Source organism: Salmo salar, chromosome ssa13 (genome assembly GCF_905237065.1).
Source record: "Salmo salar chromosome ssa13, Ssal_v3.1, whole genome shotgun sequence".
NCBI classification, from domain to species: Eukaryota; Metazoa; Chordata; class Actinopteri; order Salmoniformes; family Salmonidae; genus Salmo; species Salmo salar.
The window spans coordinates 108,445,800-108,462,219 of NC_059454.1; the positions used below are offsets into that span (position 1 = coordinate 108,445,800).

Below are 16,420 nucleotides of genomic sequence, written 5' to 3' on the forward strand. Positions count from 1 at the left end.
AATTATCCACTGATAACCTGATGAATCTCAAATCTCAGCCAAACTCCGTTGCCGTCAGTAAAGAATACCATTTCACTCACCTAGTTAGAGAACCACCAATAGACTACACCACATTACTTTATGTTTTTAAAACCAAACCTGACCTATAGTACTATTGGGATAATTAAATCAGGTATATACAGAACAGTCACTACACTGTGGACTTTGTCTTGTCTTAAACACAATAATAGTTAACACTGATTGCCCGTCTGTCCTGGTCACTATATATATATATATATATATATATATATATATATATATACGATCATATTATTATTTTGTAATAGAAAAGTTGGATTAGAAACGGTGTTATCACTAGGCATGAGGAGTGAGGAGTGGGGTTACTTCCTGTAAAGCTGCTAGATGGGGCATGCTACGACTGTAGAAACGGTGTGTTATCGTGAGGAGTGAGGAACGGGGTTACTTCCTGTAAAGCTGCTAGATGGGACATGCTACGACTGTAGAAACGGTGTGTTATCGTGAGGAGTGGGGTTACTTCCTGTAAAGCTGCTAGATGGGACATGCTACGACTGTAGAAACGGTGTGTTATCGTGAGGAGTGAGGAACGGGGTTACTTCCTGTAAAGCTGCTAGATGGGACATGCTACGACTGTAGAAACGGTGTGTTATCGTGAGGAGTGAGGAGTGGGGTTACTTCCTGTAAAGCTGCTAGATGGGACATGCTACGACTGTAGAAACGGTGTGTTATCGTGAGGAGTGAGGAACGGGGTTACTTCCTGTAAAGCTGCTAGATGGGACATGCTACGACTGTAGAAACGGTGTGTTATCGTGAGGAGTGAGGAACGGGGTTACTTCCTGTAAAGCTGCTAGATGGGGCATGCTACGACTGTAGAAACGGTGTGTTATCGTGAGGAGTGAGGAACGGGGTTACTTCCTGTAAAGCTGCTAGATGGGACATGCTACGGCTGTAGAAACGGGAACACAGAACTACATCTCGAGTGCACTAGCTAACTAGCTAGATTTATTGTTAAAGTCTGTCACATGAGATTAGTAGGTAAGAATGTCAAAGGCCCTTGGTAACAACCACAGACAGACAGACAGACAGACAGACAGACAGACAGACAGACAGACAGACAGACAGACAGACAGACAGACAGACAGACAGACAGACAGACAGACAGACAGACAGACAGACAGACAGACAGACAATCCTGCCCTGGACTCCAGGAAATGTGAAGGTGATTTTGGCACACAGACAAACAGCCCAACAGCCGTTATCAAGAGATTAGATTTTCTGCTTTGGCAATATATTTTCCTGACTGAGTGATATTACAATATGATAAAGTTGTTACTGTCTTTTATGCACATTTAGCTTGACACTGTTATTGTCTACTGTTATTTGGGGATTCAAATTAAATGTGTGGAACCAAAATTTATTCTAAAACAAAAAATACATAAAAAAAAGAACTTATATTTAAATACACAAAAAAAAACGAAATATAAATCATATATAAATAACTGGTCACATTTTTTATTAATATACTGTAATATTGGTACTGTAATATGGATAGGGCCTTAACAGCCAAGGCAGTAGATTAGATTGGACATACACTTGTAAACAACACTGGGATATAAAGTCCTATAAAGCATAGGCCTCTGGTAGGCCAGACTCTCGTCCCAAATGGCACCCTATTCATATAGTGCACTACTTCTGACTAGTAATGCACTATGTTTATTTAACCTTTTATTTCACCTTTTAGTTAACATTTAACAAGGCAAGTCAGTTAAGAACAAATTATTCTTTTCCAAACCCTAACCCGGACGACGCTTGGCCAATTGTGCGCCGCCCTATGAGGACTCCCAATCACGGCCGGTTGTGACACAGTCCGGAATCGAACCAGGGCGTCTGTAATGACGCCTCTAGTGCTGAGATGCGGTGCCTTAGACCGCTGCGCCACTCGGGAGCCCTGTAATAAGGAACAGGGTGACATTTGAGACATAACACAGGACAGGAGAGGAGAGACATATAGTCAGACCCAGCACAGTACACACAGGCCATGCAAGGCCAGAACTACAGCTTCATCGCAGCGTGGCTGATTGAGCTGCCCCCTCACACATCATGCTATCATAATGCTGCTGCACTTCTGTGTCTAGCCACCAGAGGGGGTGCTAGAGCACCAATCAGAGTAGGGTAGAAAGGGGACGTGGGAGGGGCCAAGTCTAACATGCACACTTCTTCTGGTCAGGCGCGGCGTCCTCCAGCTTGGTGGCCCCTCCCCCGTTAGCGGGCTCGGCGGTGGGCTTGTCGACACACTGCTCCATCCTCTTCATGACCAGGTCTAGTAGAGTGATGACGGCCTTGTCCACCTCAGACCCCGTCGCTGCCGACGTCTCAAAGTACGGGATCCTACAGGGGACATACAGAACCCACATCAGACAGGACCCCACCAGACAGGACCACACCAAAACCCACATCAGACAGGACCACACCAGACAGGACCACACCAAAACCCACATCAGACAGGACCACACCAACACCCACATCAGACAGGACCCCACCAACACCCACATCAGACAGGACCACACCAACACCCACATCAGACAGGACCCCACCAACACACACATCAGACAGGACCACACCAACACCCACATCAGACAGGACCACTCCAACACCCACATCAGACAGGACCACGCCAACACCCACATCAGACAGGACCACACCAACACCCACATCAGACAGGACCACACCAACACCCACATCAGACAGGACCACACCCACATCAGACAGGACCACACCAACACCCACATCAGACAGGACCACTCCAACACCCACATCAGACAGGACCACGCCAACACCCACATCAGACAGGACCACACCAACACCCACATCAGACAGGACCACACCAACACCCACATCAGACAGGACCACACCCACATCAGACAGGACCACACCAACACCCACATCAGACTGGAACACTCCAACATCAGACAGGACCCCACCAACACCCACATCAGACAGGACCACTCCAACACCCACATCAGACAGGACCACTCCAACACCCACATCAGACAGGACCACACCAACACCCACATCAGACAGGACCACACCAATACCCACATCAGACAGGACCCCACCAACACCCACATCAGACAGGACCACTCCAACACCCACATCAGACAGGACCACACCAACACCCACATCAGACAGGACCACACCAATACCCACATCAGACAGGACCACTCCAACACCCACATCAGAGCATTCTACTAGTCGTATCTTATATCTGAAAGTTAAATCGAGGGACCATGTCAAGCACATTAGGGTGTAAGGGACTGAACATGATAGATACTGATCGAGACTGTTGTAATAACAACCACATGACTCTGGTTATGTCTTGAGAAGAGAAACACCAGGTATTACTGTATGTTAATGAACGACAAACTCTCTGCTAGTACAGCTCTGAATGACAAGCCCAGCACTCAGACATGACAGAGGCGGCATCGCCTGTGGCCCAAATGGCACCCTATTCCCTAGATAGTACACTACTTTAGACCAGAGCCCTATGGAACCCTATTCCCTATATAGTACACTACTTTAGACCAGAGCCCTATGGAACAATATTCCCTATATAGTGCACTACTTTAGACCAGAGCCCTATGGAACCCTATTCCCTATATAGTTCACTACTTTAGACCAGAGCCATATAGAACCCTATTCCCTATATAGTGCACTACTTTGGACCAGAGCCCTATGGAACCCTATTCCCTATATAGTGCACTACTTTAGACCAGAGCCCTATGGAACAATATTCCCTATATAGTGCACTACTTTAGACCAGAGCCCTATGGAACCCTATTCCCTATATAGTACACTACCTTAGACCAGAGCCCTATGGCACCCTATTCCCTATATAGTGCACTACTTTAGACCAGAGCCCTATGGCACCCTATTCCCTATATAGTTCACTACTTTAGACCAGAGCCCTATGGCACTCTATTCCCTATATAGTGCACTACTTTAGACCAGAGCCCTATGGAACCCTATTCCCTATATATAGTGCACTACTTTAGACCAGAGCCCTATGGCACCCTATTCCCTATATATAGTGCACTACTTTAGACCAGAGCCCTATGGAACCCTATTCCCTATATAGTGCACTACTTTAGACCAGAGCCCTATGGCACTCTATTCCCTATATAGCGCACTACTTTAGACCAGAGCCCTATGGAACCCTATTCCCTATATATAGTGCACTACTTTAGACCAGAGCCCTATGGCACCCTATTCCCTAGATCCTCAAAAGGTTCTACAGCTGCAACATCGAGAGCATCCTGACTGGTTGCATCACTGCCTGGAACGGCAATTGCTCGGCCTCCGACCACAAGGCACTACAGAGGGTAGTGCGTACGGACCAGTACATCACTGGGGTTAAGCTGCCTGCCATCCAGGACCTCTACACCAGGCGGTGCCAGAGGAAGGCCCTAAAAATTGTCAAAGACCCCAGCCACCCCAGTCATAGACTGTTCTCTCTACTACCACATGGCAAGCGGTACCGGAGTGCCAAGTCTAGGACAAAAAGGCTTCTCAACAGTTTTTACCCCCAAGCCATAAGACTCCTGAACAGGTAATCAAATGGCTACCTGGACTATTTGCATTGTGTGCCCCCCCAACCCCTCTCTTTACGCTGCTGCTACTCTGTTTGTCTTATATGCATAGTCACTTTAACCATATCTACATGTACATACTACCTCAATCAGCCTGACTAACCGGTGTCTGTATATAGCCTCGCTACTTTTGTAGCCTCGCTACTGTATATAGCCTGTCTTTTTACTGTTGTTTTATTTCTTACCTATTGTTCACCTAATACCTTTTTTGCACTATTGGTTAGAGCATGTAAGTAAGCATTTCACTGTAAGGTCTACACCTGTTGTATTCAGCGAGAGGTGAGAGGTTAGCATGTCTTGGGGGTATGATATAAAATGCTAACCTCCCCTGTTATTGTAATGGTGAGAGGTTAGCATGTCTTGGGGGTATGATATAAAATGCTAACCTCTCCTGTTATTGTAATGGTGAGAGGTTAGCATGTCTTGGGGGTATGATATAAAATGCTAACCTCCCCTGTTATTGTAATGGTGAGAGGTTAGCATGTCTTGGGGGTATGATATAAAATGCTAACCTCCACTGTACAAAAAGTGCTGTAATTATTAAACGGTTCACCCAAAATGGATGAAAATACCATCAAATGAAAGCTGACAGTCTGCACTTTAACCTCATAGTCATTGTATCATTTCAAATCGAAAGTGCTGGAGTACAGAGCCAAAATAACTAAACACGTGTCACTGTCCCTCTACTTTTGGAGCTCACTGTCTGTGTAGATGACGGCTCTCTCCTACTCACCCGTACTTGTCGGCTAGTTCCTTCGCCTGTTCCTCCTGCACCTCTCTCTGTTCCGCCAGGTCTGCCTTGTTACCCACCAACACCATGTCTGGGTTCTCACAGTACGCATTGGCCTGCAGCTGGCCTGAGGACAACATGGAACAGTTAGCATTGGCCTGCAGCTGGCCTGAGGACAACATGGAACAGTTAGCATTGGCCTGCAGTTGGCCTGAGGACAACATGGAACAGTTAGCATTTGGTTAACTTTGGTTTCCATCTCTTTGGGACATGTGAAGCATGTGAAGCGCTGTGGGCCCTCATACTCATTCTATAGTTTACTAGTTACCTTTTCTACATCCTGTGCCCTCCCTAAATCTAAAGCCAGGATGAATTATGTAACCTTTATTTGACGGGAAGACATACTGACATACCAAGGTCTCTTTTACAAATGCGCCCTGTATAATACAATATGAAATACACATTAAACACAATATACACTGTATATACACACATATTAGAATATAAAAACACACTCATGGGAAGCACAAATAAAACATCACTAAACCCTCAGAACTGAACAGCACCAGAACATCAAGATGACATTAATTTAGAATTTTGTTCCAGCAATACGGTGCATTAAAACTAAAAGCAGATTTACCTGGCTAGGTGGAAACCCTAGGAACCTCAAAGAGTTAACCAATCCTGTGAACGGGTTAGGAACATCAACAGTTAACCAATCCTGTGAACGGGTTAGGAACATCAAGAGTTAACCAATCCTGTGAACGGGTTAGGAACATCAACAGTTAACCAATCCTGTGAACGGGTTAGGAACATCAACAGTTAACCAATCCTGTGAGCGGGTTAGGAACATCAAGAGTTAACCAATCCTGTGAACGGGTTAGGAACATCAACAGTTAACCAATCCTGTGAGCGGGTTAGGAACATCAAGAGTTAACCAATCCTGTGAGCGGGTTAGGAACATCAACAGTTAACCAATCCTGTGAACGGGTTAGGAACATCAACAGTTAACCAATCCTGTGAACAGGTTAGGAACATCAAGAGTTAACCAATCCTGTGAGCGGGTTAGGAACATCAACAGTTAACCAATCCTGTGAACGGCTTAGGAACATCAAGAGTTAACCAATCCTGTGAGCGGGTTAGGCAACTCAGGTGTCTTTACTTCAACAGCAAAGTTAGATAAGAAGGAAGTTTATGAAGTAGCGCCTTGTAAACAAATAGGGAGTAATTGAGAGATCTTTTAGCATCCAGTCGACCTTTTGACACAAGACACAGTGATGAATATCAAACATATTGCCTGTAACAAAATGAAGGGCACTATGGGAGATGGCATCCAAAGGTTTAAGAGTAGTAGCAGCTGCACTTTGATAAATAATATCACCATAATCAACAACAGATAAAAAAAGTTGACTGAATAATCTGCTTCCTACTGCTTAGAGAAAGGCACCATCTGTTTCTCTAGAGAAAAGACAACTTCAAATCTTCTCAACCAGCTCATCTACGTGTTTTTTAAACGTTAAATCCACATCAATCCAAATGCCTCAGTATTTATACGCAGGAACACGTTCGATTGGAGAACCATCTAATGATGGAACATGTAGTCCATCTGAAACATTCTAATGAGTGAACATGTAGTCCATCTGAAACATTCTAATGAGGGAACATGTAGTCCATCTGAAACATTCTAATGAGGGAACATGTAGTCCATCTGAAACATTCTAATGAGTGAACATGTTGTCCATCTGAAACATTCTAATGAGTGAACATGTAGTCCATCTGAAACATTCTAATGAGTGAACATGTAGTCCATCTGAAACATTCTAATGAGGGAACATGTAGTCCATCTGAAACATTCTAATGAGTGAACATGTAGTCCATCTGAAACATTCTAATGAGGGAACATGTAGTCCATCTGAAACATTCTAATGAGGGAACATGTAGTCCATCTGAAACATTCTAATGAGTGAACATGTAGTCCATCTGAAACATTCTAATGAGGGAACATGTAGTCCATCTGAAACATTCTAATGAGTGAACATGTAGTCCATCTGAAACATTCTAATGAGGGAACATGTAGTCCATCTGAAACATTCTAATGAGTGAACATGTAGTCCATCTGAAACATTCTAATGAGGGAACATGTAGTCCATCTGAAACATTCTAATGAGTGAACATGTAGTCCATCTGAAACATTCTAATGAGGGAACATGTAGTCCATCTGAAACATTCTAATGAGGGAACATGTAGTCCATCTGAAACATTCTAATGAGGGAACATGTAGTCCATCTGAAACATTCTAATGAGGGAACATGTAGTCCATCTGAAACATCTAATGAGGGAACATGTAGTCCATCTGAAACATTCTAATGAGGGAACATGTAGTCCATCTGAAACATTCTAATGAGGGAACATGTAGTCCATCTGACACATCTAATGAGGGAACATGTAGTCCATCTGAATCATTCTAATCAGGGAACATGTAGTCCATCTGAAACACCTAATGAGGGAACATGTAGTCCATCTGAAACATTCTAATGAGTGAACATGTAGTCCATCTGAAACATTCTAATGAGGGAACATGTAGTCCATCTGAAACATTCTAATGAGGGAACATGTAGTCCATCTGAAACATTCTAATGAGGGAACATGTAGTCCATCTGAAACATTCTAATGAGGGAACATGTAGTCCATCTGAAACATTCTAATGAGTGAACATGTAGTCCATCTGAAACATTCTAATGAGTGAACATGTAGTCCATCTGAAACATTCTAATGAGGGAACATGTAGTCCATCTGAAACATTCTAATGAGTGAACATGTAGTCCATCTGAAACATTCTAATGAGGGAACATGTAGTCCATCTGAAACATTCTAATGAGGGAACATGTAGTCCATCTGAAACATTCTAATGAGGGAACATGTAGTCCATCTGAAACATTCTAATGAGTGAACATGTAGTCCATCTGAAACATTCTAATGAGGGAACATGTAGTCCATCTGAAACATTCTAATGAGTGAACATGTAGTCCATCTGAAACATTCTAATGAGGGAACATGTAGTCCATCTGAAACATTCTAATGAGGGAACATGTAGTCCATCTGAATCATTCTAATGAGGGAACATGTAGTCCATCTGAAACATTCTAATGAGGGAACATGTAGTCCATCTGAAACATTCTAATGAATGAACATGTAGTCCATCTGAAACATTGTAATGAGGGAACATGTAGTCTAATGAGTGAACATGTAGTCCATCTGAAACATTCTAATGAGGGAACATGTAGTCCATCTGAAACATTCTAATGAGGGAACATGTAGTCTAATGAGTGAACATGTAGTCCATCTGAAACATTCTAATGAGGGAACATGTAGTCCATCTGAAACATTCTAATGAGGGAACATGTAGTCTAATGAGTGAACATGTAGTCCATCTGAAACATTCTAATGAGGGAACATGTAGTCCATCTGAAACATTCTAATGAGGGAACATGTAGTCCATCTGAAACATTCTAATGAGGGAACATGTAGTCCATCTGAAACATTCTAATGAGTGAACATGTAGTCCATCTGAAACATTCTAATGAGGGAACATGTAGTCCATCTGAATCATTCTAATGAGGGAACATGTAGTCCATCTGAAACATTGTAATGAGGGAACATGTAGTCCATCTGAAACATTCTAATGAGTGAACATGTAGACCATCTGAAACATTCTAATGAGGGAACATGTAGTCCATCTGAAACATTCTAATGAGGGAACATGTAGTCCATCTGAAACATTCTAATGAGGGAACATGTAGTCCATCTGAAACATTCTAATGAGGGAACATGTAGTCCATCTGAAACATTCTAATGAGGGAACATGTAGTCCATCTGAAACATTCTAATGAGGGAACATGTAGTCCATCTGAAACATTCTAATGAGGGAACATGTAGTCCATCTGAAACATTCTAATGAGGGAACATGTAGTCCATCTGAAACATTCTAATGAGGGAACATGTAGTCCATCTGAAACATTCTAATGAGTGAACATGTAGTCCATCTGAAACATTCTAATGAGTGAACATGTAGACCATCTGAAACATTCTAATGAGGGAACATGTAGTCCATCTGAAACATTAGAGAGTTTTAAACCAACATGTATTTCGTTTTTAAGCTCAAGTTGTTTTATATCAGCAAGGGATTCCTGCATAGCTATAAAATCTGACTGTAGTTTTGACACAGTTAGATCAACAGCCAGATCAACAGTCAGATCAACAGTCAGATCAACAGTCAGATCAACAGTTAGATCAACAGTTAGATCAACAGTCAGATCAACAGCCAGTCACCAGTCAGATCAACAGCCAGATCAACAGTTAGATCAACAGCCAGATCAACAGTCAGATCAAAAGCCAGATCAACAGCCAGATCAACAGTTAGATCAACACCCAGATCAACAGTCAGATCAACAGTCAGATCAACAGTCAGATCAACAGCCAGATCAACAGCCAGATCAACAGTTAGATCAACAATCAGATCAACAGCCAGATCAACAGTTAGATCAACAGTCAGATCAACAGCCAGATCAACAGTCAGATCAACAGCCAGATCAACAGTCAGATCAACAGCCATAACAACAGCCAGATCAACAGCCAGATCAACAGTCAGATCAACAGCCAGATCAACAGCCAGATCAACAGTCAGATCAACAGTCAGATCAACAGTCAGATCAACAGTTAGATAAACAGTCAGATCAACAGTCAGGGCTATAGCATACATAATACTATCATCCACATAGAGATGAAGTTTCTGATTTTTTAACAGATTGACCAATGGTGTTTTATATTAATAGTGAAGAGAACAGGTCCCAAAATGGACCCCTGTGGTACACCTGTATGTACATCAAGAAATTCAGACTTAACCCCAACAATCACGACGGCCTGAGTTCTGTCACTATGATAATCATGAAACCATGAACAGGCGTCAGAACTCAGACCTATAGAGGACAACGTATTCTATAAAATAACATGATCAACAGCATCAAAAGCTTTTGGCAGGTCTACAAACAAAGCAGAACATTTCATTTTAGCATCTAAAGCATTGATAAGATCATTAACAACTAATGTGGATGCTGTGACACTGCTATGCCCAGGCCTAAACCCTGATTGGATGGCCAGGCCTAAACCCTGATTGGATGCCCAGGCCTAAACCCTGATTGGATGGCCTGGCCTAAACCCTGATTGGATGGCCTGGCCTAAACCCTGATTGGATGGCCATACAATACTCTGATACAAGTATTGTATCAGAGTAATACAGGGTGAGGATCACTTCTTTTGAAGTGTTTTGAACCACTGGACTGGGCCTCCCTAATGCTGGACTGGGCCTCGCTAACCTAAGAATGGGCCTTGCTTACTCAAGTATGGGCCTCGCTAACTCTGGACTGGGCCTCGCTAATCTCGCTAACTCAGGTCTGGGCCCGCTAACTCAGGTCTGGGCCTCGCTAACTCTGGATTGGGCCTCGCTAACCTTGCTAACTCAGGTCTGGGCCTCGCTAACTCTGGACTGGGCCTCGCTAACTCTGGACTGGGATTGCCAACTCAGGTCTGGGCCTCGCTAACTCAGGTCTGGGCCTCGCTAAATCTGGACTGGGCCTCGTTAACTCAGGTCTGCATTTTCCTTTCTCCAGAAAACAGTTTACTACTAACCTTTGCCTACTTCCTGTGCCCTCCCTCCAGGCCTAGCTCTAAGGATGATTACAGTATTGATTGATATTGATCCACTGAGGACCTGTCTGCTCTTCCAATACCTCCTTAATTAAACTGTCTTCCTTTCAAATGCCAGGACATCATTGTCAATAAGAATGTGTTATTAACTGACTGGTTAAATAAAGGTAAGGGGGAAAACATATTTCTATTCAATTGAATAAATGAATTGACTGAATCCCCAACCCTGGCCTGGCCATGTTCTGTACAATTCAGTTTGAATCATGCTGGTGTTTAGAAGAGATGTGTCTTGTAAAGTGGTCTTGTGTAGCTCAGTTGCTAGAGCACTTGCGCTTGCATCGCCAATGGTCATGGGTTTGATTTCCGCTGTGGCCACCCATAAGAAAAATGTATCCACATATAAGTTGCTTATATGCTAAATGGCATATATTATCTCAAGCCTGTGTGTGTGTGTGTGTGTGTGTGTGTGTGTGTGTGTGTGTGTGTGTGTGTGTGTGTGTGTGTGTGTGTGTGTGTGTGTGTGTGTGTGTGTGTGTGTGTGTGTGTGTGTGTGTGTGTGTGTGTGTGTGTGTGTGTGCACCTAGACCACCACTTACTCATCCAGTTGCGGACGTTCAGAAAGCTCTGTTGGCTGGTGAGGTCAAACATGAGCAGGAAGCCCATGGCATCTCTGAAGAATGCTGTGGTCAGACTCCTGAACCTGGGGGGGGGGAGACAACAACAGCATTTTACAAATGGCATTCCAATTTAGACCCGGGATGGTCACACAGTTTTGCCCCAGGTCTCCAGTTTTGCCCCAGGTCTCCAGTTTTGCCCCAGGTCTCCAGTTTTGCCCCAGGTCTCCAGTTTAAAATACCACTATTTTAACCAGGTTTGTTAGTTAGGGCTGGGGAAACGTGGGATACCAATCAGCTGAGGACTGGTTTAGAGAAGGTCTGAGAATGGTGATGGCGACAGTTCAATGGGTTTCTGTGCAGCACTTTGTGACATCAGCTGATGTAAGAAGGGCTTTGTAAATACATTAGATTGATTGATTGATGGCACCATCAAGAGTTGTGGTTTTGATTCCCACATGTGTCACATATACTGAATATATCTCTGTCAATGGTGACAGTTCAGTAATTTAGCGTCTAATAAATGACCAGGATTGCCAGTGGGGCTTCCAGCAACGTGATTCAAGGCACAAATTCGTTATGATCTTTCAATTTAGAGAATCTCATTCTGGCATAGAGAAGGCCCGGTCAGAAATTAAATGAGTTGAAGTGTGTGTGTGTGTGTGTGTGTGTGTGTGTGTGTGTGTGTGTGTGTGTGTGTGTGTGTGTGTGTGTGTGTGTGTGTGTGTGTGTGTGTGTAACATACACATTACATAATACATACTGATGAGTCATCAAACTATGAGTCAAAGCTTGATTAATGGACTGGCAGCCTTGAATCAACCGCTGCCTCCCAGTGTGTTTATTGTCTCTGATAGCAGAACACTTCTTGTATGCGTTCCAAATATTCCCTATATAGTGCACTACTTTTGACCAGAGCCCTATGGAACCCTATTCCCTAAATCAGGGCTGCCCAACCCTCTTCCTGGAGATCTACCGTCCTGTGGGTTTTCAGTCCAACCCTCTTCCTGGAGATCTACTGTCCTGTGGGTTTTCAGTCCAACCCTCTTCCTGGAGATCTACTGTCCTGTGGGTTTTCAGTCCAACCCTCTTCCTGGAGATCTACCGTCCTGTGGGTTTTCAGTCCAACCCTCTTCCTGGAGATCTACTGTCCTGTGGGTTTTCAGTCCAACCCTCTTCCTGGAGATCTACTGTCCTGTAGGTTTTCAGTCCAACCTTCTTCCTGGAGATCTACCGTCCTGTAGGTTTACAGTCCAACCCTCTTCCTGGAGATCTACTGTCCTGTAGGTTTTCAGTTCAACCCTCTTCCTGGAGATCTACTGTCCTGTAGGTTTTCAGTTCAACCCTCTTCCTGGAGATCTACTGTCCTGTAGGTTTTCAGTCCAACCCTCTTCCTGGAGATCTACTGTCCTGTGGGTTTTCAGTCCAACCCTCTTCCTGGAGATCTACCGTCCTGTGGGTTTTCAGTCCAACCCTAATTTAACACACCTGATTCTACTAATTAGCTGCTCAACAAGACCTTAACTAGCTGAATCAGATATGCTAAATTAGGGTTGGACTGTAAACCTACAGGACAGTAGATCTCCAGGAAGAGGGTTGGACTGTAAACCTACAGGACGGTAGATCTCCAGGAAGAGGGTTGGACTGTAAACCTACAGGACGGTAGATCTCCAGGAAGAGGGTTGGGCAGCCCTGCCCTATATAGTGCACTACTTTAGACCAGAGCCCTATGGAACCCTATTCCCTATATAGTGCACTACTTTAGACCAGAGCCCTATCGAACACTATTCCCTATATAGTGATTAGACCAGAGCCCTATGGAACACTATTCCCTATATATAGTGCACTACTTTAGACCAGAGCCTAGAACCATCAGTTTTCTGAGAAGAGGTTCAAGGAGTTTGAGCCAGTGTTGATCATGTCAACAAACATATTCATCAAACACCTATTTTTCAGTGGCAATTGACGATACTTTAACTGACTAAATAAAACTTTCATTTCAGTTAACTAAAACGAGACAAGATAAAATGATCTTAGACTAAAATCTGACTAGAAGTGGACTGGACAAGAGTTTTTTGTTTGTTGGAGAGAGAGATTGAGAGCTTTTCAGTGATAAGCACAATGAATATTAGCAGCACAGATGCGCAGCGCTGTTGTGTTCAGCAGTGGACGCCACACCCTGCACACACAGTCTACATCAGCTGGTGAGCTGCTGGGGAGCAAGCGATGAATGTGGTTAGAAGGGCCGATAGGCTCCGCTCAGGCTCCGATTATAAACATCGCGCAGGCCACTCTCCTGCTTCCTTGTAGCTAACCAGTCACACCACCAGCCTTTCTAGTTTCCTACCCTTTGCCTGGTTAGGAAACACAAGCTGCTATCCGAAATTAAAAACAATAGCAGCATTAATTTTTAATAGTAAAACAATAGTCTAGCTACGTGTTTTTCTCTCCCTTGAGTAGAGAAAAATTGTCTGTCTTGGAATTTGTAGTCTTGTTCAAGCCTCCTCACTTTCCTCACTGCATTTCACAGCCAGGTTCTGTAACTAACGTAGCCAAGTCTCACTCTTCTTCCGAGAAAACGGCTTGAAATATTACCGTTCAAAATATATTTATTTTATACGTCACCTTTATTTAATCCAGGTAGGCAAGTTGAGAACAAGTTCTCATTTACAATTGCGAATTGGCCAAGATAAAGCAAATCTGTCACGTCCTGACCAGCAGAGGGAGCAATTGTATTGGTTTTGGTCAGGACCTGGCAGAGAGGTTTTTGTGTCATGTGTTTAGTTAATTGAGGTTGGACTCCCAATTGAAGGCAGGTGTGTTGAGTTGCCTTTGATTGGGAGTCCTATATAGTAGTGTGTGTTTTTCTTTGGGGTTGTGGGTAATTGTTTCTTGTTTAGTGTGTTTGCACCTGACAGGACTGTTGGCTGTTAGTTTCCTTGTTTTTGTTTTTGTATAGTGTTCTTTCTAATACAATTGAAGGATGAATACTAACTCCGCTGCATTTTGGTCCATTTTTAAAGCAAGGTAGTAACATCTGACTGGGTAAATAACTCATCTATATCTGACTGGGTAAATAACTCCTCTATATCTGACTGGGTAAATAACTCCTCTATATCTGACTGGGTAAATAACTCCTCTATATCTGACTGGGTAAATAACTCCTCTATATCTGACTGGGTAAATAACTCCTCTATATCTGACTGGGTAAATAACTCCTCTATATCTGACTGGGTAAATAACTTCTCTATTGAGTAGTGACTGTATTATTATCCATATTGGATGGACTGGTTACCTTACGCTCCAAACGTTCTATCCATGAGTCAGAGAGAACATATAGAGAACCTAGGCCAAGCTGATGGTTCATTGTTATGCAGAACAATCTGTTGGTAGGACAAGGCTATGTAAAATGTATGTTTGTGCACATGGAAGTCAGTGATTTATGTTGACTATAGGTTAATGAAGCCAATACAAATGTGATATGACTAAAATGAAAGAACATTTAGTTGACTAAAATAGCCCGTTGTTTTAATCATTTTTGAGAGTAACAAGACAATCATTATTCAAAATGACAAAAAAATACCACTAAAGACCACTAAAAATGTCAAAGACTAGACTAAATTTAAAAAAAAGACTGGAATGGGAACGTAGAGTGGTTGACTCTCAAGAAGCTTTGAATCTGTTCCCTATGTAGTGCATTAGTTTAATCCAGGCTCTGGTCAACGTAGGGAATAGGGTGCGGTTCGGGACACAGCCACAGTCTGTCTCTCATTGAGGCTTTTTTTTTTCGATCAACAGACACGTCAGTTTCTCTTTCGGAACGTACGAAGGTGTCTGACCCGCTAGCAATCACAGACAGATGCTGTGAAAACGCTGTGAAGACGCCTCATTGTTAATGCTCGTTAAGATGCTGTGAAGACGCCTCATTGTTAAGGCTCGTTAAGATGCTGTGAAGACGCCTCATTGTTAAGGCTCGTTAAGATGCTGTGAAGACGCCTCATTGTTAAGGCTCGTTAAGACGCTGTGAAGACGCCTCATTGTTAAGGCTCGTTAAGATGCTGTGAAGACGCCTCATTGTTAAGGCTCGTTAAGACGCTGTGAAGACGCCTCATTGTTAAGGCTCGTTAAGACGCTGTGAAGACGCCTCATTGTTAAGGCTCGTTAAGATGCTGTGAAGACGCCTCATTGTTAAGGCTCGTTAAGATGCTGTGAAGACGCCTCATTGTTAAGGCTCGTTAAGATATTCCTATGACTACCCTCTCTTTATAATGCATTATAGGCACATTTGTAACACTTTATGAGCTACCGTAATTTCCGGACTATAAGCCGCAACTTTTTTCCCAGGCTTTGAACCTCGCGGCTTAAACAATGACGCGGCTAATATATGGATTTTTCCCGCTTTCAATTATTTTTTATTTTTTTTAAAACATTCTGTGACGTGCTCAGTTTTTTGGCGGCATGAAGCTTTCATTAGACCAATGAAATTGCCGAACGGGTTAAGGTCAAACAACTTTTTTGTTTACTGTTTAGATTAAATCGAGCGCTCTCAAACTTCCCATCATTCTGATTACGGTAGTCATTTTGTCACCCTGATTCCCTGGGGGCACAACAAAGTATTTGCAGCCACTCGACATCGGTGTAAATCGTGCATTTAAGGTGGCGCTCCGTGTTCAGCGGGAGGCTTGGATGACAAGTGGGGAGAAATCCTT

The 16,420-nt window shown here is 43.3% G+C and overlaps 1 protein-coding gene across 3 annotated transcripts in view; it reads right to left on the reverse strand.

The window, feature by feature from the left end:
• Positions 1 to 1,510: 1,510 nt before the first annotated feature.
• rab27b (RAB27B, member RAS oncogene family) overlaps positions 1,511 to 16,420 on the reverse strand; it is a 108,865-nt gene continuing 93,955 nt past the window's right edge. For all 3 annotated transcript variants that reach the window (XM_045692655.1, XM_045692656.1, XM_045692657.1), the window contains 3 exons: positions 11,694 to 11,797; positions 5,398 to 5,521; positions 1,511 to 2,406 (listed from right to left, as the gene is read on the reverse strand). In XM_045692655.1, coding sequence (XP_045548611.1) covers positions 2,220 to 2,406; positions 5,398 to 5,521; positions 11,694 to 11,797 — 415 coding nt within the window. In that variant the 3' untranslated portion in view covers positions 1,511 to 2,219. The remainder of the gene's footprint in view (positions 2,407 to 5,397; positions 5,522 to 11,693; positions 11,798 to 16,420) is intronic.